Below are 26,691 nucleotides of genomic sequence, written 5' to 3' on the forward strand. Positions count from 1 at the left end.
TTCACAACGTAACGAAGGGCTGTTTCACGCTGTTTCCCTGCCTCTCAAAGTTTGACAGTAATCCTTACTCTCCACCCCTGTAAGAAAATGAGATAATCCATATATGTCAAAGTTACTTGTCTCGTTTTGATGATGATGGGGAATTCCCAGAACTCTAGCTTTATGCAGTCACGCCAGGCTGTTCAATTTTAATTTCGTCCTGTTTTCATAGTTGTTTTTGTAATAATAGTAGCAAACATACAGAAAGTGCAAATCACCACTGCACACAGTGTGTGCTTTACAGAATGGCTCAAAGACAATCCCCTGGTTTTGGCCACCAAGGTAATCCATGGCGTGCACCGTGGGCATTCGGGCCTGGTACAAATTTGGGGGCAGGTGCAGGTAAGTGCCAATTTTATTTCAAGTTGAACACAACACAACACAATTATAAGCTCTGTGTACCGTTAGTATGAAATACTTCCTGTTCATAAACAACAAGCTCAGTGATTTAGACAGTTGAACGTATGAACGTTTTGTGTCTTCTGACAGATTGGTCTGTACGATTAGATTAGAAGTTAGAACTTATTTATTTACTCGTTCTGTTAAAAATGTAATCGAAACGCAAGTGTTGTGAAAACATATTGTTGCAATATTCTCAGAGTATGCTAACAGTTATCAATGAAATGACTTTACATTATGTTGTACAGTCATTTTTGTTGTTGTTGGCTAGTTGGTTTTACTTGTTTCTTGTGTCTCTGGGCTTCGTAATGTTTCTGTTTGTATGACTATAGAGAGGTATGTAAGGGTACCTAAAGTGGCAAAGTGACCGTAAAGTGGGACTCAAACTTTGTGCCAAACAGGTAAAGTAGGACCGGAAGTGGGGTCGGTCCAACTTCACGATTTTCGGCAAAGTTGGACCGGAATCTTGTTCCGTCAGAATGCATTGCAATTGAAAGATAATTTGGACTTTGTCAAAGGCTTTCTAAACTCTAACAAATTTTGTAAATTTTGAACGATATTTAGAAAGGGCTAATTATCGTTTTTATCCGATATATCGTCCATGGATTATTTGGACTCTGTCAAGTACTTTCTAAACTCTAGCTAATTTGTAAATTTAGAGCGATATTTAGAAAGCGCTAATTATCGTTTTTATCCGATATATCGTCCGTGGATTATTTGGACTCCGTCAAGTACTTTCTAAACTCTAGCTAATTTGTAAATTTAGAACGATATTTAGAAAGCGCTAATTATCGTTTTTATCCGATATATCGTCCTTGGATAATTTGGACTCTGTCAAGTACTTTCTAAACTCTAGCTAATCTATTAATTTAGAACGATATTTATAAAGCGCTAATTATCGTTTTTATCCGATATATCGTCCGTGGATAATTTGGACTCCGTCAAGTACTTTCTAAACTCTAGCTAATCTATTAATTTAGAACGATATTTATAAAGCGCTAATTATCGTTTTTATCCGATATATCGTCCGTGGATAATTTGGACTCTGTCAAGTACTTTCTAAACTCTAGCTATTTTATAAATTTAGAACGATATTAAGCCGGAAATCTCAGTAAGACGTAACATTAGGAAAATGATATTATTTTCTTGGTTCTACCATACAGATTGTCTAAATTTATAAACTTCGGCTAGTTTAGAATATTAGATCGCTATTTGGAAAGCTGTAGTACTGTAGTAGTGATTATTTAAAAAGTTATATTTTCACCTGAATATAGCTGTGTTTATCGTCTTTAGCTAGTTTAGCTGCCATAGGTAATACATGGATTTTAGAAACCACCCTTGAGAAAAGACACAATTCCGCACCTAACTGATCAAGAGATAATGACATCAACAGGCATCTTTTGATTCAACGTAACAGGCGTCACAAACCCGGCCTCGTATAGTTATACGACGGTTTTTGTTCAAAACCCACCGTATGCGTTTTCAACGTCCCATTATCAGTAGACAACGGGGATCGTCAGTTGGCACCACATATACTTTATCGATGACTAAAGTCGACACAGATTGTTTCATACATACAAAATGTGAACGCACTCGCATTCCAACAGCTTTAAAATTGGTTTGGGGCACGGGTCATTTATTTAGAGTCACTTCGCAACAATAGTAACTCGTACGGTACCAACTCGCCCGGATCCAAGTCTCAACAATTCTAAGTCGCACCACTAATCGCAAATGCTGTTGAATTCGGCATAATTGTGAACAAATAGGCAATAAAAAACAACGTGAAGTGATTGATAAACCTAAAATTGAGAATACGGGCAATTAAAATTGCCAAAATCACGGTCACTATAAGATAGTGACCGTGGTCACTTTAAGATAGTGACCGTGCCAAAATCTACCATTATGCGTGAACAATCGGAGGGCGTTCAACCGCACCTCATGTGTTGATGTCATAACTCGTGCGTATAACAAACATTCACGAGCGTTAGTTCAGTTGGTTAAATGCAGTTGACCTCGGGCGAGTTGGCACTGTTGCGAGTTAAACTCGGCACAGGGTAATTTTATCAATGAACGCCCAATGGCATGCTCTTCTTATGATCGGTGCCTTAACTGCAGTTTAGTAAAGTTGCACCGGTCCTACTGTGCCTGTTTGGCACAAAGTTGGAGTCCCACTTTACGGTCCCACTTTGCCACTTTAGGTACCCTTACATACATGCTATAGAATATATTTTTGCCTTCTAGGATTCGGGAATAGAGTATGTACCTAGGCCAGGGTCAGTCATTATAAAATACCTTTTCAGACCTTGTCGCAGTGGGAAATGTATAATGTCTTGGCTAGGCTTGCAGATTTTGGCCGATTTCATATCATGGCTGGAGTTATAGCTCTGAATGTATATGCTATCGAGGTTTGACACGTCTTCCCTCTCCGGGCTGGTTCGATCGTCTTCCCTTTATATAGTGAGACTGCAAACAGATTTCATTTGCACGGATTTTGGGAATAAAACCAACCCATACCCTTGCTAATGACAATACAAAAGACTAAAAACAAGTTTAGATCATTAAATGCAACCTACGTCTTGTCTATTTTGTCGTTTCTTGTCTTAACGTTCACTCAAGCCGCAAAACTGCAATATTGAGCTCTTCTGTTTGCATGACTTACTGTTTTCCGTCTCTAGCGAACGTAAGGCAAGAATAGACAGAATTAAACAAGACGTACGTATTTTATATACTCATTAGCAAGGGTATGGGTGGTTTTTATTCTGAAAATCTGTGAGAATGAAATCTTGCTATTTAAAATAGGGAAGAACCATAGCGGAGAAGGAAGACATGTTGAACCTCGTAGCATATACATCCAGAGCAACTACTGGCTGGAGTATGTTGTGAATAAATTTAAGTTGACATTTTGCCACGTTATATAGCATAATTAATTTTATAGCCTCTCTATGATTCATTTCTACAATAACTTGCATGCTAGTGTCAGTACAGTATTGAACTTTGCACTAAAACTAAAGGTTGCTGCAATGGAGAGTGATAATGCTATGTCAGACTATTTGATTTTGTCAAATGAAGTCATACTATTTTATTAGTCCTCGCGGGGCGAAGTCTGGACGGGGACTTATGGATTGGGTTCCGTCTGTCCGCGTGTCCGTGCGTCCGTTCGCCCGCAGCTGTTTCTTGGAGATGCCTGGACCGATTTTTTTTCAAACTTGGTACAGGGGCAACATACTATAGTATACATATTTGTTTTATATAGTCAATTTGTTTTATGATACGATCCAATATGGCCGCCTAGCAGCCATTTTCTTTGCGAAGTTTCCCTGTCCAAAGCCATAACTCAGACATGCTTGAACAGATCTCATTCAAAGTTGGTATTAGCACAGTGTTCTGTGACATACATGTGCATATCCATTTTCGTTGTGATACAATCTGATATGGCTGCCTGGCAGCCATTTTGTTGGCACAGTTTTCATGTCCAAAGCCATAACTCAGACATGCTTGAACAGATTAGTGATATCAAAAACAACCATATGAGGCCAAACAACATTAACCAGGTTTGAAAATGACAACGTAAACTGCCAGTTCCTTAAAACCCAATCATAGCGGGGACTGTGCCATTTTCAATGACTTTTTCAGATTAATGAGATATGAATTGACATCATTTATAGAACTCTATAGGCACGAATGTATAGGCAAAACTGCATAAGCTATCAAGTTAAGTGGCTAGTGCACATGACAGAAACTGGACCTTCTAAACAATTCCATTTCAAGTCAGTCACATGACTCATTGGCACCACCATTTTGAAGCCATACCCTTACAGAAATAACCTATAGGCAGCCTATATTTATTTATTTATTTATTGATTACATGTAACAAAACCCTGGGGATTTGTTAAAGGTACAAATAAAATAAAATTGGAAAAAAAAAATCATAATAATAACACTTATAGGCTTTTCAAAAGTAACATTACACATCATAATAAAGACTACAAAACAAAACAAACAACAACAATAACTATTCAATGAGTTGAAACATAATATTAATGAAAAAATAATAATGAAGGGTAATTAGACATTTCAAATGATATATTATAAGTATTTTGTAGGTGGTGCTCCCTTTTTATATTACTCAGTTTGATATATTTTCCAAGTGCGATAATTAGATTTTTGTTGCTCATTATTTCTTTAAATTGTTGTTCTTCTGTCAAGTTTCTGTAATTATTAATATGTTTAGCAGCTTCACTAAAGAGGTCATGCCTGAGTAAATTATACAAGGGACACTGTAATATAAAGTGTTTTTCATCCTCTACAAGGGTTGAGTTGCATATTTTACATAATCTGCTTTTAGCTGGTATTATGTGATGACGACCCTTTTCAATTTCAAGTTTGTGGTCACTTAGTCTGAATTTACAGATTATTGATTGCAATTCTGGGTTCTTTAATTTTTCTAGATAAGGTTCAAGCTTAAAATCTAATTTAATGAGTTTGTATGTTCTGAGTTTGCAGTTATTATTTCCATTTTCCTCTCTGTTATTTAAGCTGTTTTTCCACTGTGAGATGAAGCTTGCTTGTTGCTAATGTTCAATGTTGATCATTTGCTGTGTTTTTATGTTTTTACTGATTTCATTGACTTGTAATTGATTTATATCACTATTAGGTAGGTACAAAGTTGTGGATTTGTACCAGTTTGTCTTTTTTTCTTTGTTGAAACTGAAAGCTTCTCGTAATATGTTGTTTTTTGTATTCATTACATGGACGAGATATTTTATCGCTTGTTTTTTCACAAATATATCTAATGGAAATCTTCCAAGTGCCCCATAAATCCCCATTTTAGTGGTTTTCTTTGATACTCCTAGTATAAACCGACAGAAGTTAACATTTACAGTTTCAATTGGTGAATCTTTGCAGCACTCATCACTCCATATGTCACACCCATATACAACTATTGGTCTTATTAGTTTATCAAATATATCTAGCATTAATTGTGGACTTAGATTTCTAAGATTGCCTAACTTTGACTTTAGTGAAAATAATGCTTTGATCCCTTTGTTTTTTAAATTCATCATTGCTTCTTTTGATTTTCCATTTGGAGAAATAATTAGACCTAAGTAGTTGAATTTTTTTACAATGTCTAGTTCTTCTCCCTCAAAGAAAAAAACACTTTTTTGTAACAGTCTGTTGCTTTTATTGAATATCATGATTTTTGTTTTCATAGTGTTAACTTTGAGTTTCCATTTCTGAGTGTACCTTGATAGTTTGTCAGGCAGTGTTGTAACCTTTGCTTCGATTTTGACAGAAGGACAATATCATCAGCGTAAAGTAGGCAGCTGATTGCCTTGTTATTGATAGTTGGTGCGTCACAATGACTTGAATCAAACATGACATGTCTATTGGCCAGCCTATAGGATCCTATCTGTAGAGAAATGGGACGTTTTACATTTGTGTACCTATAGGTTTCCATAGGCCAGCGTATAGACCTCACAACATGTTCAACCCAGCTGATATTTCTTTTCTTAATGTATTCAGAGATTTTCTCTGCTTTACTAATTGACAAAATCTTTTCATTGTTGTATTTCCATGCCCAGTTCATATTTTGAGCACTGCTATCTCCATCAGTTTTCAAACTTTTTCTTGATACCACTATTTCCTTTTGTGATGACATTCTTGTCATGCCTCCCCTGATCATGCGTCTCAAGAATTGAGTGTGCACTGGTACGTAGGACCATGCATGCTTACTTTAAAACATGATTGCATTGGTTGTCATAGGATTGGTGTTTAGGACCGTGCTTACTTTAAAACATGATTGCATTGGTTGTCATAGGATTGGTGTTTAGGACCATGCTTACTTTAAAACATGATTGCATTGGTTATCATAGGATTGGTAGGTAGGACCATGCTTACTTTAAAACATGATTGCATTGGTTATCATGGGTTTGGTAGGTAGGACCTTGCTTACTTTAAAATATGATTGCATTGTTATCATAGGATTGGTAGGTAGGACCATGCTTACTTTAAAACATGATTGCATTGTTATCATGGGTTTGGTAGGTAGGACCGTGCTTACTTTAAAACATGATTGCATTGTTATCATAGGATTGGTACGTAGGACCATGCTTACTTTAAAACATGATTGCATTGTTATCATAGGATCGGTACTTAGGACCATGCTTACTTTAAAACATGATTGCATTGTTATCATAGGATTGGTACTTAGGACCATGCTTACTTTAAAACATGATTGCATTGTTAACATAGGATTGGTGCGTAGGACTGTACTTACTCTATATGTGTGTGTATTTTGGTCCAGTTAGTTTCAAGTCCTGTGGACCAAAGTATATCGAATGTGAAGTGTGCATTCCAAAGTTATAGCTTAGTTAATGAAGATCAGTATTAATTATTCAAATTACTTGAATAATTAATTTGCATTTGCATTTTTCAGATAAAACCTAATTACTGAAAGTTATTAATTATGCAAATTACTCATTAAAACTAAAAACATATGCAAACAGACTTTAATGTATATATGTGCTTTAATTTCTATAGTTGATGTACATGTATGTGCCAAATTATATGGAATTTGAACTGTGAATTTTTGAAGATATAGCTTAATTGCTGAAAATCATTAATTATTCAAATTACTCATTAAAAGTAAAATCTATATCAACAAGCTTCAAAGGACAGGCGTGCATTATTAAAGTTAATGGCCTCTTTTCTAAAGATACCATTGACGGCAGACAACAAGCAATGTAATATGCTAAAGAATTCTATGCATCGTGCGCCCTCAACGACAAGTGGCTGTTCGGAACAGGGTTACAGCCTTCAGCACAAATCTGGATTCAGCACCACTTGTACAGAATGGCACATTCCAGAAAACAAGATGGCACAGATAGAATGAATGTACTGAGGTCCAGGTGTCTGAAAGCTTTTTAGCCTGAAAAATGATAAAAGAAGAAATTGACTTTTAATATCGATTAGATGTCTAAATTTGGCCCGTGCAGTCAATGTGTGTACTGGGCAGTAAAATATATGCGGTAGCCTGCAATGTCTGTAACATATCTAGAATATCTAAGACTGGAAAGTAGCAATGGGGGGCATGAATCTACTAAATTTTGGTGAATGTATATTTGCAGTGGCCCAATGCACCTAAGTATTGACTTTCTGAGTGCCACTTGGCCACTGGTTTGCTCCCAGACACTTCTTGTATCTCCTGGGCAGTAAAGTAGGAGGAATGCAATGCACACCATGTTTTATTTTAAGCAGAAAAATTAGTACTATTAAAGAAGATAAATTATGAAAAAGTCAAGTCGACTGTTGACATTCTATACTCTATACTGTAGTTTAATGTTATCTTTCTGGCTTTCGATTTTGTATCGTAGTCACTCTGAAAGTATTCGCTATGAGAATGAAGTCCGATGAATCTCAGTTCTGGCAGTTCTTAGAGTCTGACAGCTCCATTTGTCCTCTCTTTATGACACACCCCCAGTGACAATTACATCTAAAAAATTGCCAACCCAGTGTCAAATATGTCATCAAATAACATGTTCACATGACATCTTTAATGTTGTATGTGATGTTAAATACTACATTATATACATAGGTATACATGAGCTTTCAAGTTTTAACTGATGTAAAATTGATTTTTTGTTGGGTATTCGAATAAATTTATCAGTCTTTGAATCTTGAATATTAATATCTTTGACGATGTCTTGCTATATTCTTTATTCACCGTGTTCCATTTTTGGGTTGATTCTCTGTTGTCCATCTGTCAAAACTGCATGGACCATTTGACCTGAAATTTGGTGTGTAGGTGTCATTGGATGAGCAGATATAAGTTTGTTCAAGACAAATTGATTAGGTCATTGTTATGCAAATTAGGTGTAAACATAGAATTTTGGGTAAAAATGCTTCAAAAATCTTTTACAAAACTACTGGGCCAATTGAGTTGAATTTCTAGTGTAGGTGTCTTGGGGTGAGCAGATAAAGTTTGCTTAAGACAAGTTTATTGTGTCATTAATATGCAAATTAGGAGTAAAAATATAATTTTTGCAAAATGGTGACTATAGTATAAAAGTACAATATTTTACCAATTTCTGTTTGAAATGTATTCTATAGTGTGTGTAAGTCACCATATGAAACCACTAACCACTTTATTACTTCACTAAAAACAAATCTGCATAGTGGAAGAGCTGAACAGAACTATTTCTACATGTTACAAAAAAAAAGAACAAAGAGGAGCTATTCTGACCGATAGGTCAATTGTTTGCTAAACAGTTTGAATGACATTGTTTCCTTTTTTTTTACTTTCCAGGGGACATTAGGATTCATTTACATCAGTGTCAACAACAACAATCTGTCTTCAAACAACTTGGTAACTCAAAATTGAAAGAGGGACATATTAGTGAAGCTATCAAACAGTATAGCATAGCACTCACGTTTGCTGAACAACTTCCTGGAAATGAAAGAGAAATGGCAACAATTCTGAGTAATCGTGCCCATGCATACTACAAATTGTGTGACTATCAACCTGCTGTTGATGATGCTTTAAGTTGTATTCAACATGCTCCAAAATGGTGGAAGGTACAAAACATTCACAATGCCTAACACAACTGAACACTACCAGAGAAAGCACATAACACTATATATAGGCATAACTTAATCAATCTGTGTGTGTGTGTGTGTGTGTGTGTGTGTGTGTGTGTGTGTGTGTGTGTGTGTGTATGTGTGTGTTTCTGTCTGTCTGTGTCTGTGTCTGTGTCTGTGTCTGTCTGTGTCTGTCTGTCTGTGCCTGTGTCTGTGTCTGTCTGTCTGTCTGTCTGTCTGTCTGTCTGTCTTTCTGTCTCTGGATATGTCTTTGTCTGAGGATCTGTCTGTCTTTCTGTCTGTGGATGTGTCTGTCTGTCTGTCTCTGGATGTGTCTGTCTTTCTGTCTCTGGATGTGTCTGTCTGTCTGTCTGTCTGTCTGTCTGTCTGTCTGTCTGTCTGTCTGTGGATGTGTGTGTTCATATTAAAGTGGCACAAGCTGAATTTACATATTTTAGCATACTTTCTATTGTATATTTAAAAGGTACTCACAGTATTGTACTTAATGAAACATATTTAAGCATCACTTGCAATTGACAACGCAAATTTAAACCTGGTATTAAAAGTAGTAGATTCATGACACATTTGCAAGGATACTACTTTAAGGTTCATGTCACATTTGCTGGGATACTACTTTAAGATTCATGTCACATTTGCTGGGATACTACTTTAAGATTGGTGTCACATTTGCTAGGATACTACTTTAAGATTCATGTCACATTTGCTAGGATACTACTTTAAGATTGATGTCACATTTGCTGGGATACTACTTTAAGATTGATGTCACATTTGCTGGGATACTACTTTAAGATTGGTGTCACATTTGCTGGGATACTACTTTAAGATTGATGTCACATTTGCTAGGATACTACTTTAAGATTCATGTCACATTTGCTAGGATACTACTTTAAGATTGATGTCACATTTGCTGGGATACTACTTTAAGATTGATGTCACATTTGCTGGGATACTACTTTAAGATTCATGTCACATTTGCTGGGATACTACTTTAAGATTGATATCACATTTGCTGGGATACTACTTTAAGGTTGATGTCACATTTGCTGGGATACTAATTTAAGATTCATGTCACATTTGCTAGGATACTACTTTAAGGTTCATGTCACATTTGCTGGGATACTACTTTAAGATTCATGTCACATTTGCTAGGATACTACTTTAAGATTCATGTCACATTTGCTAGGATACTACTTTAAGATTCATGACACATTTGCTAGGATACTACTTTAAGGTTCATGTCACATTTGCTAGGATACTACTTTAAGATTGATGTCATATTTGCTAGGATACTACTTTAAGATTGATGTCACATTTGCTAGGATACTACTTTAAGATTGGTGTCACATTTGCTGGGATACTACTTTAAGATTCATGTTACATTTGCTAGGATACTACTTTAAGATTCATGTCACATTTGCTGGGATACTACTTTAAGATTGATGTCACATTTGCTGGGATACTACTTTAAGATTGGTGTCACATTTGCTGGGATACTACTTTAAGATTGATGTCACATTTGCTAGGATACTACTTTAAGATTGGTGTCACATTTGCTGGGATACTACTTTAAGATTGGTGTCACATTTGCTGGGATACTACTTTAAGATTGGTGTCACATTTGCTGGGATACTACTTTAAGATTGATGTCACATTTGCTAGGATACTACTTTAAGATTCATGTCACATTTGCTAGGATACTACTTTAAGATTGATGTCACATTTGCTAGGATACTACTTTAAGATTGATGTCACATTTGCTAGGATACTACTTTAAGATTCATGTCACATTTGCTGGGATACTACTTTAAGGTTGATGTCACATTTGCTGGGATACTACTTTAAGATTGGTGTCACATTTGCTGGGATACTACTTTAAGATTGATGTCACATTTGCTGGGATACTACTTTAAGATTGGTGTCACATTTGCTAGGATACTACTTTAAGATTGATGTCACATTTGCTGGGATACTACTTTAAGATTGGTGTCACATTTGCTGGGATACTACTTTAAGATTGGTGTCACATTTGCTGGGATACTACTTTAAGATTGATGTCACATTTGCTAGGATACTACTTTAAGATTCATGTCACATTTGCTAGGATACTACTTTAAGATTGATGTCACATTTGCTGGGATACTACTTTAAGATTGATGTCACATTTGCTAGGATACTACTTTAAGATTCATGTCACATTTGCTAGGATACTACTTTAAGATTCATGTCACATTTGCTAGGATACTACTTTAAGATTCATGTCACATTTGCTGGGATACTACTTTAAGGTTGATGTCACATTTGCTGGGATACTACTTTAAGATTGGTGTCACATTTGCTGGGATACTACTTTAAGATTCATATCACATTTGCTGGGATACTACTTTAAGATTGATGTCACATTTGCTAGGATACTACTTTAAGATTGATGTCACATTTGCTAGGATACTACTTTAAGATTCATGTCACATTTGCTGGGATACTACTTTAAGGTTGATGTCAAATTTGCTAGGATACTACTTTAAGATTGATGTCACATTTGCTAGGATACTACTTTAAGATTCATGTCACATTTGCTAGGATACTACTTTAAGATTGATGTCACATTTGCTAGGATACTACTTTAAGATTCATGTCACATTTGCTAGGATACTACTTTAAGATTGATATCACATTTGCTGGGATACTACTTTAAGGTTGATGTCACATTTGCTGGGATACTACTTTAAGATTGATATCACATTTGCTGGGATACTACTTTAAGGTTGATGTCACATTTGCTGGGATATTACTTTAAGATTGGTGTCACATTTGCTGGGATAGTACTTTAAGATTCATGTCACATTTGCTAGGATAGTACTTTAAGGTTGATGTCAAATTTGCTAGGATACTACTTTAAGATTCATGTCACATTTGCTGGGATACTACTTTAAGATTGATATCACATTTGCTGGGATACTACTTTAAGGTTGATGTCACATTTGCTGGGATACTACTTTAAGGTTGATGTCACATTTGCTGGGATACTACTTTAAGATTGATATCACATTTGCTGGGATACTACTTTAAGGTTGATGTCACATTTGCTGGGATATTACTTTAAGATTGGTGTCACATTTGCTGGGATAGTACTTTAAGATTCATGTCACATTTGCTAGGATACTACTTTAAGATTCATGTCACATTTGCTAGGATACTACTTTAAGATTCATGTCACATTTGCTGGGATACTACTTTAAGATTGATATCACATTTGCTGGGATACTACTTTAAGGTTGATGTCACATTTGCTGGGATACTACTTTAAGGTTGATGTCACATTTGCTGGGATACTACTTTAAGATTGGTGTCACATTTGCTAGGATACTACTTTAAAGAAAGGATTCAATGACATGATTTATTGTACGTATCAAAAAATGTTGAGGGAAATACCTACTATGCAATCAACTGTTCTAACGGTGCCAGAAGCCAATCGCGATGCTGTACAAGACATGCATCAACAATAACATTATACTAGAATGTAGTTTTATTTCTTGCAATGAGTAAAGAAGAGCATAAATTTAGCTTATAGCTGTTTAAGATTCATGACACATTTACTAGGATACTACTTTAAGATTCATGTCACATTTGCTAGGATACTACTTTAAGATTGGTGTCACATTTGCTGGGATACTACTTTAAGATTCATGTTACATTTGCTAGGATACTACTTTAAGATTCATGTCACATTTGCTGGGATACTACTTTAAGATTGATGTCACATTTGCTGGGATACTACTTTAAGATTGGTGTCACATTTGCTGGGATACTACTTTAAGATTGATGTCACATTTGCTAGGATACTACTTTAAGATTGGTGTCACATTTGCTGGGATACTACTTTAAGATTTATGTCACATTTGCTAGGATACTACTTTAAGATTGATGTCACATTTGCTGGGATACTACTTTAAGATTGGTGTCACATTTGCTGGGATACTACTTTAAGATTGGTGTCACATTTGCTGGGATACTACTTTAAGATTGATGTCACATTTGCTAGGATACTACTTTAAGATTCATGTCACATTTGCTAGGATACTACTTTAAGATTCATGTCACATTTGCTAGGATACTACTTTAAGATTGATGTCACATTTGCTAGGATACTACTTTAAGATTCATGTCACATTTGCTGGGATACTACTTTAAGGTTGATGTCACATTTGCTGGGATACTACTTTAAGATTGGTGTCACATTTGCTGGGATACTACTTTAAGATTGATGTCACATTTGCTGGGATACTACTTTAAGATTGGTGTCACATTTGCTAGGATACTACTTTAAGATTGATGTCACATTTGCTGGGATACTACTTTAAGATTGGTGTCACATTTGCTGGGATACTACTTTAAGATTGGTGTCACATTTGCTGGGATACTACTTTAAGATTGATGTCACATTTGCTAGGATACTACTTTAAGATTCATGTCACATTTGCTAGGATACTACTTTAAGATTGATGTCACATTTGCTGGGATACTACTTTAAGATTGATGTCACATTTGCTAGGATACTACTTTAAGATTCATGTCACATTTGCTAGGATACTACTTTAAGATTCATGTCACATTTGCTAGGATACTACTTTAAGATTCATGTCACATTTGCTGGGATACTACTTTAAGGTTGATGTCAAATTTGCTGGGATACTACTTTAAGATTGGTGTCACATTTGCTGGGATACTACTTTAAGATTCATATCACATTTGCTGGGATACTACTTTAAGATTGATGTCACATTTGCTAGGATACTACTTTAAGATTGATGTCACATTTGCTAGGATACTACTTTAAGATTCATGTCACATTTGCTGGGATACTACTTTAAGGTTGATGTCAAATTTGCTAGGATACTACTTTAAGATTGATGTCACATTTGCTAGGATACTACTTTAAGATTCATGTCACATTTGCTAGGATACTACTTTAAGATTGATGTCACATTTGCTAGGATACTACTTTAAGATTCATGTCACATTTGCTAGGATACTACTTTAAGATTGATATCACATTTGCTGGGATACTACTTTAAGGTTGATGTCACATTTGCTGGGATACTACTTTAAGATTGATATCACATTTGCTGGGATACTACTTTAAGGTTGATGTCACATTTGCTGGGATATTACTTTAAGATTGGTGTCACATTTGCTGGGATAGTACTTTAAGATTCATGTCACATTTGCTAGGATAGTACTTTAAGGTTGATGTCAAATTTGCTAGGATACTACTTTAAGATTCATGTCACATTTGCTGGGATACTACTTTAAGATTGATATCACATTTGCTGGGATACTACTTTAAGGTTGATGTCACATTTGCTGGGATACTACTTTAAGGTTGATGTCACATTTGCTGGGATACTACTTTAAGATTGATATCACATTTGCTGGGATACTACTTTAAGGTTGATGTCACATTTGCTGGGATATTACTTTAAGATTGGTGTCACATTTGCTGGGATAGTACTTTAAGATTCATGTCACATTTGCTAGGATACTACTTTAAGATTCATGTCACATTTGCTAGGATACTACTTTAAGATTCATGTCACATTTGCTGGGATACTACTTTAAGATTGATATCACATTTGCTGGGATACTACTTTAAGGTTGATGTCACATTTGCTGGGATACTACTTTAAGGTTGATGTCACATTTGCTGGGATACTACTTTAAGATTGGTGTCACATTTGCTAGGATACTACTTTAAAGAAAGGATTCAATGACATGATTTATTGTACGTATCAAAAAATGTTGAGGGAAATACCTACTATGCAATCAACTGTTCTAACGGTGCCAGAAGCCAATCGCGATGCTGTACAAGACATGCATCAACAATAACATTATACTAGAATGTAGTTTTATTTCTTGCAATGAGTAAAGAAGAGCATAAATTTAGCTTATAGCTGTTTAAGATTCATGACACATTTACTAGGATACTACTTTAAGATTCATGTCACATTTGCTAGGATACTACTTTAAGATTGATGTCACATTTGCTAGGATACTACTTTAAGATTCATGTCACATTTGCTGGGATACTACTTTAAGATTGATGTCACATTTGCTGGGATACTACTTTAAGATTGATGTCACATTTGCTGGGATACTACTTTAAGATTGATGTCACATTTGCTAGGATACTACTTTAAGATTCATGTCACATTTGCTAGGATACTACTTTAAGATTGATGTCACATTTGCTGGGATACTACTTTAAGGTTGATGTCACATTTGCTGGGATACTACTTTAAGATTGATGTCACATTTGCTAGGATACTACTTTAAGATTGATGTCACATTTGCTAGGATACTACTTTAAGATTCATGTCACATTTGCTAGGATACTACTTTAAGATTGATGTCACATTTGCTGGGATACTACTTTAAGATTGATGTCACATTTGCTTGGATACTACTTTAAGATTCATGTCACATTTGCTAGGATACTACTTTAAGATTGATGTCACATTTGCTGGGATACTACTTTAAGATTGATGTCACATTTGCTAGGATACTACTTTAAGATTCATGTCACATTTGCTGGGATACTACTTTAAGATTCATGTCACATTTGCTAGGATACTACTTTAAGGTTGATGTCACATTTGCTGGGATACTACTTTAAGATTGATGTCACATTTGCTGGGATACTACTTTAAGATTCATGTCACATTTGCTGGGATACTACTTTAAGGTTGATGTCACATTTGCTAGGATAGTACTTTAAGATTCATGTCACATTTGCTGGGATACTACTTTCAGATTGGTGTCACATTTGCTAGGATACTACTTTAGGAATACAATCCCTCTCCATTACACTTTGTAAAATCACAGGAGTCTGTATCTATTCTGTGATTGAGAAATTGTTTTTGTGAATTGATTGAAAACCCCCCGAAATAAATGTAAACCAGATTTAAACTGAATGCCTCCCGTACAGGAATCACTAATTATGCAAATAACTCATTAAAATAAAAAACTATGGTAACAGGCTTTGTTTTTTGACAAGCGTGCTTTCTTAAGTTAATGTATGTGCCAAATTAGACAGAATTTGAAGAGTGCATGATACTGCTTAATTACTGAATATCGTTCATTATTCAAAATACTCATTAAAAGGTAAAAGTTGTAGCAATAAACTTCATAGGACAGGTGCCTATTATTATGGTTGATATATGTATCATATTATACGAAATTTGAAGCTTGCATTTTAAGATACAGCGTAGTTACCTAAAATCATTAATTATGCAAGTTTTTCATTAAAACTGTACACTATAGCACCAAATTTTATAGGGCGTACCTGCTTTGTTGTGGTTAACATTATGTACTAATTTGTATTGAAATTGAGGTATACATAGTCTTAAGATATAGCCTAATTACCGAAAATCATTAATTATGCAAATTATTCATTAACACTGTAAGGTACATCAACTAACTTTATAGGACATACACAATTTGTTATAGTTAATGTATGTACTGAATTGTATTGAAATTGAAGTATGCAGTTGTAAGATATAGCCTAATTACCAAAATAATTAATTATGCAAATTATTCATTAACACTGAAAGGTACATCAACAAGCTTTACAGGACATATGCGATTGTTATGGTTAACATGTGTACTGAATTATATTGAAATTGAAGTATGTATTCTTATAATATAGCCTAATTACCGAAAATCATTAATTATGCAAATTATTCATTAACACTGTAAGGTACATCAACTAACTTGATAGGACATATGTGTTTTCTTATGGTTAACATATGTACTAAATTATGTTGAATATGAAGTATGCGTTCTTAAGATATAGACTAATTACCAAAAATAATTAATTATGCAAATTATTCATTAACGCTGTAAGGTACATCATCAAATTTTCTAGAACAGATGTATGTTGTTATAACGAATATACTAAATTATATTGAAATTAAAGTATGCAGTCTTAAGATATTGCTTAATTATTTGATTTCATTGAAATGCAAATTTCTCTAATCAAACATTAACCGATCTTGCTGAAAACCTAATCAGGTCTAGCTATTACCCTAAAGATTATATATTCCAAATTTCATTAGAATTGAGCCAGCCGAATTTTAGAAAATGATGACACAGACAGACAGACAGACAGACAGAGACAGACACACAGACAGACATTTGTATTTTAATACCTCCCGTACCCTTACAGGAGGTAAAAATGTAACAAACATAAAGCAGGTAAATACAAGCCTTTCACAAAACAATATGTGGCACTGATGTACACACATAGGAGAATTTATTACACCTCACTGATACCAACCAAAGACACACTTTCATTGGTGACAATGGGAACATTTGACATCCAGTGATGTTGCCTGTAGTTCACTTGTACAATGCCATGTTTAGCTATGGCCCATACACTATGCATACAAATGAAAGTTCACTAGTACACTGTATGTATAGCAAGTGGTACTTCACCAGCACAGCGCCATAACATGCAAAATAATCGGTAGCTACAACAAACAAACAGTAAAATTCATATTTAAAAGCTAGTGTTGTAAGCTTATTAGTCTTTCAAACCTTTTCCATCTGTAACTTTGATGAGCTATGGCCAGTACGTGAGTATTTTATATTAAATGCATTTTTACATTCAAAGGTTGCACGAAATACTTATAATATATTTAATACATGGGAGACGGTCCGAGGAGCTTCCATTTAATACATTTAATACATTTTTTAGCACAACTGAACTGAGGTTCAGTAGTGCTATAGGCATCGCCCGGCGCGTGTGTGTGTGCGTGTGTGTGTATAAATGACTTAAAGTCAAAAACCGCTAGACCGATTGGCTTGATATTTGGTGGGGACATTACTTATGGCAGTGTTCTCCCCAGGAGAGAGGGGGGAATTGTTGCTGAGCGGAGCAAAGCACTGCGTGTGCTTTGCTCACGCTGGGGGGGGGGGGGGGTTGGTGGTCAGGAGGGGGGTGTCCCCCCTCCTGCCTAGGAGATTTTGCAATTTGCATCTTGAAATGGTGGCTTTTGGTGGCACTTTATTTAGCCATTTTAACCCACTTTAATCATGTGAATTTCAACACAACTGAAGTGTCAAAGTGAGTTTTGATATCTTAATGTTTAAATAGTGACAGAATTTAGCCAAATTTACCTGTGTCAAAAAAATAGTTTTTTAATAGTTTGTCCTAAATAGTTAATACTCAAATAGCTTTTTTAACACAAATGCTGAAAGAGTGTAACAAAACAAAATCTTCAACTTTCTGTAAAAAATTGCAGCAAATTTCAAGATGTTTCAGGACAGTTGTAGTGTTTACTACAAAACAAAATCCATTTTCAAGAGCTTCATTGCATCATCACCATACCAATCCAAAACAAACAAAAGTCAAACACATAAGGGTGAAGATAACTTTGCCTTTATGCATAACAGCTGAGTAACTTGTCTCACTTCTGTGAGAATTCTCCTGTCTTTGTAATTTCCCCATTGGTGACTGCTTGTTCAAAGTAAACAGTGTCAGATTTGGTCCATCTATTGATATTCCCATAGTGATTCAATTCGTCTAAATGTACTGTTTTCTAGTTGACTTCTCATTAAATTTATCATTTAATTCCCGGACTTGAGAACTGCTCAGAATGACGGACCAGTATTTGCGGTGACGCAAAACCATGCGTATTGTACCGTACGCAATGGAAATTAATTTTATGCATATTTGATCGAACGATCCGTATCCTATACGCAACGAATTTTGTTACATTTGCCATACCCCTCGACTGACGATCGTACTATACTGAGTGAGAGTCGATTGTTTTTATTTTGATACATAATATTATTATAGACCACTAACGAACTTCTACCCTGGCCCTGTTACAGTCAATGTAAAAAAGACGCAACACTAATGTTGCAATTTTTGTTGCCATTGTTGTGTCTAACTGGAAAATTAATAGTACATGCCAAACACAGCTGCACATGTTCAAATGGACACTCAATACGTCACGCTCCCACGTCAAAAAAAAAACTCACACTGTAAGACATGCCTAGCCATGATATAGTTCTCTTCAGCATGTTCAGTCTTTTTTACGAAAACAAAAATAGTCGGTGACAATACGGCATGGCAGTTTCAGTTAGCACAGGTCTTTTTTGAAAGAAGGCGAAACCGCTTCGTGTCGATCACTATGGGTGGTAATGAAGTCAATCAAAAGAAAATGAAATAAAACGAATCAGAATACATAGTTTTCAAGTGGGACAGGTATCCGACAAAACTTTCTGCTACGACGACTCACTAAGATTTTGAAAAGGTCAAAGATTGTACTATGACGACACATGCAACGTCTGAACTATTAAACTAAAGGGAAGGGACAGAGGGGAACTTAGCGTTCAACTTCAATACTGACAAAGCCATGGAAAATCTTACTTGCATGTTTTTATATTAAGAGAAGCAATTCATAGACACAGCGACTCTGAAAACCATAGATTTTGTAGTACATTTAGTGTACACGTAAAAACAGACCGTTCCGAGACTTTTGTCACGGCCCACCTATCCATGAACAATGGAATCGCCCACATTGACACCACGTGTTGATCTGTGTTGAGGCCATCGCATCTCACCCGATATCTCCGTAAGTTCGATCGTGGTTCGATGGGTACGAAAATATTAGCCCATTTTCGTTTCGATTACAATTCAATAAATAGTTAAGGAACTAGAATGTACCATTTTGTTCATTTTAGTGACATATTATTTAGTATCATCTAAGTAGTGTCGGTGAACAACACAAGCCTTTCAAAGTTCCGCATTTCATTTTGTTTTTGTACCGTAAACTCGAGACAGTGTGTGTTTACATGCAAACAATCCCACGATCTGAGTTCAAGTTCGCCCTGAAAAGGGCCGACGTGTAAAATATTCCGTGTACCTCCTGATCTTCATTGAGCTAAATGACGGAGGAAAGACATGTTGACTGTTTGAAAGCTATAGAATGAATGACAAGTTTGATGAAAGTATGCGTGAATGTGATTCGCACGAAGTTTGACATCAGTGACAGTAGCCTCTTTACCGAGATATTTGACTTTCCAAAATGGCGACCATGAGATCGTAGCGAAACCGCGAGAGAAGTAAATAGTTTTGCCCCGTTTGTTGAAAAAATATTCAATTCATTTTTTTTTGTCAAAACTTACAAGGGGGCGCCAAGAATTTACAAGAGGGCGCGGCGCCCCTGTTACCTTGTTCAGGGAGAACACTGTTATGGTGTTCTAATAAAAAATTGTTCAAATGGAATGATCGCTTCATAGATGTGTGTTATGGGTAAAAAAATGTGATGTTTGGTCAAAAGACTTAAACTCCAAAATGACTGGGCAGATTGGTCTGAAATTTGGTGGGAACATTCTTCAAGGGATGTAAAGTAAGATTTGTTCATGCCATGATAATGCCATAAGAAATATGTGAATTAGGGCTAAAAAGTCAAAAGTCTATAATTCCAAAAGTACTTTGTTGATTTGGCTGAAATTCCACAGGGGTGTTTCTGGTGATGCACGGATCAAGTGATATTACATGTAACTACATGATGATCCCTTCAGCAGTATGCTGATTGTGATTTGTGGTGTGAAACAGGGCTTTGACTCGGCCCACAAATGAAAGGTTCTTCAACTTCTTGTGTATTGATGCCATAAAACCATTAAATCTTATGGGCTACTTCACATGTCAATGTCAATGGCATGAAGATTACCCTCTATTTGAGGTTTCTTGGAAATACTACTTTTACAATTAGCACTGCTTAATTAAATTATAGAGAGTGTCTATGATTAAAACATTAAGTTCATTCATATGCTACAAAGAGTCTTTTTTGGGTCAAAAAGTGTGATTTTAAGTAAAAAAAACTTTAATCTCAAAAACTACTGGGCAGATCAGTCTGAAATTTGGTGGGAACATTTTCAGAGTATTTACCGGTAGATTAAGAAATTGGCCCTAGCAACCATGACCACACCCTTAGCAACAACCAAACAACAGTATATGCTCATATAACATCACCATCTGGTAGGCAAGTGAGTAAACTTCAAAAATTGTATGCAAATTTCCCGAGCAACCATGAACACACCCAAAGCAACAGCCAGACGGTAATAGCAACACGAGTACTTAGACAAGTGAACAAACATTCAAAAAGTGTATGCAAATATGCTTAGCAACAAGACCACACCCATAGCAACAGTCAAATGATCACCTATATTGCAAAGATAACATCAGGGATTCATAGACAAATGAATACATCCTTTAAAAAATCAACAAGACCACGCCTATAGCAACTGCTAAATGATCACGTATATTGCAAAGAAAACAAAAAATGTATGCAAATATGTTAAGCAACAAGACTATTTTCATAGCAACAGTGTATATTGCAAAGATAATGACAGGGGTTGGATAGGCAACAGGATAGTCATTCAGCAAATGAACACCTATCAAGTGTTTGTAAGCATTTAAAAAAAAAATACAGTTGTGCTACAATGCCATTGGCGCTATTTTTACATTCTCTGGGTACATGAAATACATTCTAGTGCTGGGCGCCGGTCCGAGGAGCTTGCATTTAGTACAAAGTATTTAGAAAAAATGAATATGTTAATGAGCATTATGGCCGACGCCATATTGGAAATCAGTCCACGAGACTTTAAGTAAACTGCCACTTTTCAAAAGACACTGTTGACATCAAACAAGCAATGTAATATGTGCTATAGTCATAATTCTACGCATTGTGTGCCCAAATGACAAGTGTTTGTTCGAAACAGGGTTGTAAACTTCAAATCCAAATTTTGCACCCTCCTACAGAATGGTTCATTTCAGTATACGCACCTCACGATCAAGTGAGAAGTCGTGCATGCCTGAACTGAAGTGTATGGAACGATTTTTGGCAGAGTCAGTCGTCAATAAAAACTATAATACTCTTTCTAAAATTACCACATTTTGAAAGGGAAAGTACTTTGTGGTTCATTTATGGAGTTTTGTTTTTGTACGATCAATATTGGTGGCAAAATTGCCGATGTAGTAATGCACGACAATCCCAAGTACCCTGATGCACGAGGGACTAACCCGGAAGCAAGTCGTTGTCAGCCATACGTTACAGTGCAGTGGTAACGTCGTCCGAGAAATCGCTGCGTTCAGAGTGTCATTATTCACAGAATTGTTGTTTTCGAGTGAAAACCCGTCTTGAATTGTATAACTCTAACAAATGAAGACATGTCAAGTTATATTTTGAAAGTTGTATCGCTAGTTTGAGACGATTTTCTCATGTACTATCGGGGCTTACTTGGACTTGGACCTTACTCCAGTTCATCGGGAAGTTTAGCCAGTCCGATAAAACTTTCTGGTTTAGTTTACAACACTTTTGATCACGCAGATTTTGTTGTTGTGATGAAAAGAAATAAAAAAAAAGATCACTTCAACCATTTCGTTGTGTTTTCTTTATGAAAGGTTATCAAACATGAACGAGTGTTACCACTGTAACGTATGGCTGAGAATGACTCTCTTTCGGGTACTTGGGATTGTCGCCGTACGGAAACTAAGATGGTGATTAATACATTTCTTCCCTATATATATCTACAACAACTAGTACAAGTTGAATGTTGTTGACTTGGTAAATTTGTTAGAAAATTGAAATTCAAATTGCCTCAAAATTATTTTAGATCCCTAGTTTATTTCATTCATCATTAAAATTTTCCAGGGTTAAAGCTGTAAGACACTGGAATTATTTAAAAATCCTCTTTTTTTTTCTTTTTCTTGTGCACATTTCCCAGTCATTTCCCAGAGATTTTGTGCAATTTTTCATAACAGTAGATTTTTGTTATAAAATGGTGAGTATGGTATAAAAGTACAATACATTACCAACTTCTGTGTAAAATGTGTTTTATAGTGAGACATCATATGAAACCACTAACCACTTTATTGCATCGCTAAAACAAAACTGCATAGTGAAGAGCTGAAGAACTGAACCACTTCTACATGTCACCAAAATTAACAATAAAATTAAAAAAAAACAGCGGAGCTATCTTGACCGATAGGTCGCTTGTTTGTTAGACAACATCCCTCACCTCTTTGAAAGTCAAGCACAACAACATAAAACATGAAATAGAATAAAAAGCATTTTTAACAAAAACAAAGTTATAATTATTGCAGCTAGTCCGAAAGATATGATCTTATACATAATTTGAACCTTGTACTCCTAATTAGAAGCTGACAAATACATCAAATGTATGATTTTGTTCCATACATGAAGGTCACTACCCCTGAGTTTAAATACAAAGAAACAAAGAGTCATTCAATATCTCATTTATCTATACTTGTAACAGGGGTACTACAGAGCAGCAATGATATTCAAAGAATTGAAGCATTATACTGAAGCCCTCGAAGCTTTGCATGATGGATTACAACAGGTGAAAGATGGTGAAAATTTTGCGAGTGAGAACAAGGTCAATTTTGTGGTGGAAATAGCAAAGCTTGTGGACGGAGTGACAGGTATTGCATTCAGTTTTGTATTTGTTATTCTTTTGAAGGCAGACTGTTTACAATGGGGTCCATCCATCATTTCACAGACATGCAACATCTGATATCTTTCAATCCTGGCAGAATGGTGACATAAATTGCTACATATGTCACTTTTTAGCACAACTGAACTGATAAGGTTCAGTAGTGCTATAGGCATGGCAAAGTGTCAGTCTGTTTCTGTCTGTGTGTGTGTAAACAGCTTAAAGTCAAAAACAGCTTGACCAATTGCCGTAATATTTGTTGGGTATATTACCTTGGGTGTCTAGTTTGGAAATTGTTCAAATCAAAGTGATCTTATCATAGATGTGTAATTTTGGGTGGTTTTTGGTAGAAAAACCCTCCAAAACTGCTGGGCAGTCTGAAATTTGGTGGGAACCATCTTAGAGGTGTTTAGATTAAGAATTGTTCATGACATGGTGATCCCAAAAGAGATATGCAAATTAGAGCAAAATGTCTTTTGGTCAAAAGTCTATAATTCCAAATCTGCTGAGCAGATTGGGCTGAAATTTGGTGAGGGTATTCTCAGGGGTGTTTAAATTCAGATTTTTCATGACATTATGACCCCATCAGTTATGTGCAAATTTGACCTCAAAATGAATAATTTTGTCAAAATTTCATAATTCCAAAAACTACTAAGCAGATTGGGCTGAAATTTAATGGGGGGTGTTCAGATTAATGTGTATTCTCAACATGATGATCCCATTGGCGATATGCAAATTACGTCTAAAAATCTCAACTTTGGTCAAAAACTTACATCTTGAAAACTGCTTGGTGAATGGACTAAGGGAAGGCAGATATATCAAGTGCACCATAATTACGCGTCAGGACGAGTTACGCCGGGTGAAGACGCGTGAAGACGAGAAACGACGAGAAACGAGAGATAATAAGGTGTTCGTAGTTCATGAATAACTGACAATAGATAATGACTTTTGCCCTCCTTTGTTTTCTATAAGTACATCGTATTCACGCGTTTCGGGATGTTATTGGATGTTATCGCCTTGGTTTGTTTCCCGTACCGACATCGTCTTTGTGCGTCTTTGACCGTAATTTGAAAAAAAGTAAAAAACATCGGAACTATGCACAATCAACAGGGCTCGAAATGAACTTGTTTCCCTGGTAGCCCTGTACAACACATGTAAAGGTACATACAACTAGTTAATATCGTAAAATGATAAAAAGACATCCAGATGTCTAAAAAAAAAAAATAATACACAGACAGAAGAGGAAGGTGTGCATACAAAATTATTAATCGAATTAAATTGTACGCGATGTATCGGTAATCGACCGCGGCCCTTGGGAATGTGTTGACCTTTCCACAATTATACAACCAAAACCCTGTGTGCTTATGATGATGATGAAGTGAGAAACAGTCAAAATAATTTGCACCAAAAAGTTCAGTTTCCAAAATACAAGTACAACTTACGATGTCGGATTACGGTATGCCAGTGCCAGTGCAGTGGTATGGTGATTAGTGTTTCGCACTGTACGCCCACTTCGTATGTCATGACTAATTCTATATCTTTTAAATGCGACTACAAGTAAAAAGGTCTTAGAAATTCATAATTACTGTGAACAATATCAACTGAAACTTCATTTTATACGATAGGATTTAAGCCGAGAACGACTATGAGTGTCATTTACCAAATATGTATACATCGGCAATCAACGCACATGACATCAGCAATGACATGTAGACTCATTAGTGAATGACCGGTTTACTATTCTCAGGCTGTATTTGCGCAATTTTCCAACGTAAAATGTAATTTACTTGAACTTTAGCCATAAACAAATGCAATATCTTGGTAAGAAACATAGAGCAAAGTGACTCAGAAACAGTTGAATTACTTGTAATTTGCCTGACGAATCCACCGCTACTAACTTTAAATTGTAATCAGATAGAAAATTATGATGGATTCATTTGTGCTCTGTTATGCAGCCGTCAAATTTACATACCCTCAAAGCAACCCTTAAGAATGGAAATTACAGTTTTCAACAACAATGAAGTTTAGAATTATTCAATGTGAAACAATGAAACAATATCGGTGATTTGTAAAATGAAAAACAATTCTCAAATATCGGATTGCGGAGTGAGTAGCCCAAAGTTCATTCATAGACGTTGTGAAAGCAACTAAAATTAAAAGAGTGAGCATAGCAGCGGGAGAATGCGTTGGGGTCGTTGCAGTGTCGTATTTTGTTTTTGTAGTTAAAATGTTGCACGGCACATTTTGTTTTATCGTATATGCACGGTCGCGAAAAATCGACACTTTCATTGCAAAGACATTGTTCCACATTGTACATCTTCGAGATATTTTGTAAGCTGTGTTTATCATTCCCTCTTCAAATTCATGAGGTTAAGAAAAAACAACATTTTGAAGAAAAAAAAATCTCTGAGTTTAAAAAGTACCAAATGTGAACGAAAAACTTACAAATAATACAGTCAAACAAACTTTGAAATAATTTATTTTTTTATTTAATTACCGTTACTGGCTGTGTATCATGATTTGGTCCTGCTATATCAAATGACAGCATTAGTTACATACTGTAAACTTGATACGGAAAGCTGACATTAGGTGTCCTTGAAACTCAGAAATCTTGAACTAAAACTATCAACAACATCAAAGTTAGGATGCTTTGTAAATACCACTGTAATTATTTTCTGATTTTCACAACACGTTCATTCTTCATGTCTCGGACTGGGCGCACATGCATTAGCCGTATAGTGGCCATGCCAGTGATCACGCATTGATTCAGTGCCCAACATTCACATGTTTCACTGTCACCATCATGCAACGCGATCCCCTAACACAACTTTTCGGAATTAAAATACACATGTACTAATTTCGTTTCCATTAATCTAACCCCCATCAACAAATAAAAAAACCCCACAACCTGTCCCATAAATTTGGTTTACTAAGGCTTCTGAGCTTTGGCAGATAGATGTTCCGATTTCCGGTAGCAAGTTCAGTGTTTTGCACACTTCAGTGAGTAGGTCAGAGGTCGTGACAGTGACGGTAGACAAAACATGTGACGAGAGACGACGTCAATTTAGACGTCTCATCTACTCCCTCTAATGTTTCAATTTGTAGATTAAGTTTATCAAAGTTGTTCTTTTT

At 35.7% G+C, this 26,691-nt stretch overlaps 1 protein-coding gene across 2 annotated transcripts in view; it reads left to right on the forward strand.

The window, feature by feature from the left end:
- The first annotated feature begins 238 nt into the window (after window positions 1–238).
- LOC144433587 (uncharacterized) overlaps window positions 239–26,691 on the forward strand; it is a 51,420-nt gene continuing 24,967 nt past the window's right edge. For both annotated transcript variants that reach the window (XM_078121909.1, XM_078121910.1), the window contains exons 1-3: window positions 239–381; window positions 8,744–9,012; window positions 23,383–23,548. In XM_078121909.1, coding sequence (XP_077978035.1) covers window positions 285–381; window positions 8,744–9,012; window positions 23,383–23,548 — 532 coding nt within the window. In that variant the 5' untranslated portion in view covers window positions 239–284. The remainder of the gene's footprint in view (window positions 382–8,743; window positions 9,013–23,382; window positions 23,549–26,691) is intronic.

The sequence above is a fragment of the Glandiceps talaboti genome, chromosome 4 (assembly GCF_964340395.1).
Source record: "Glandiceps talaboti chromosome 4, keGlaTala1.1, whole genome shotgun sequence".
NCBI lineage: Eukaryota > Metazoa > Hemichordata > Enteropneusta > Spengelidae > Glandiceps > Glandiceps talaboti.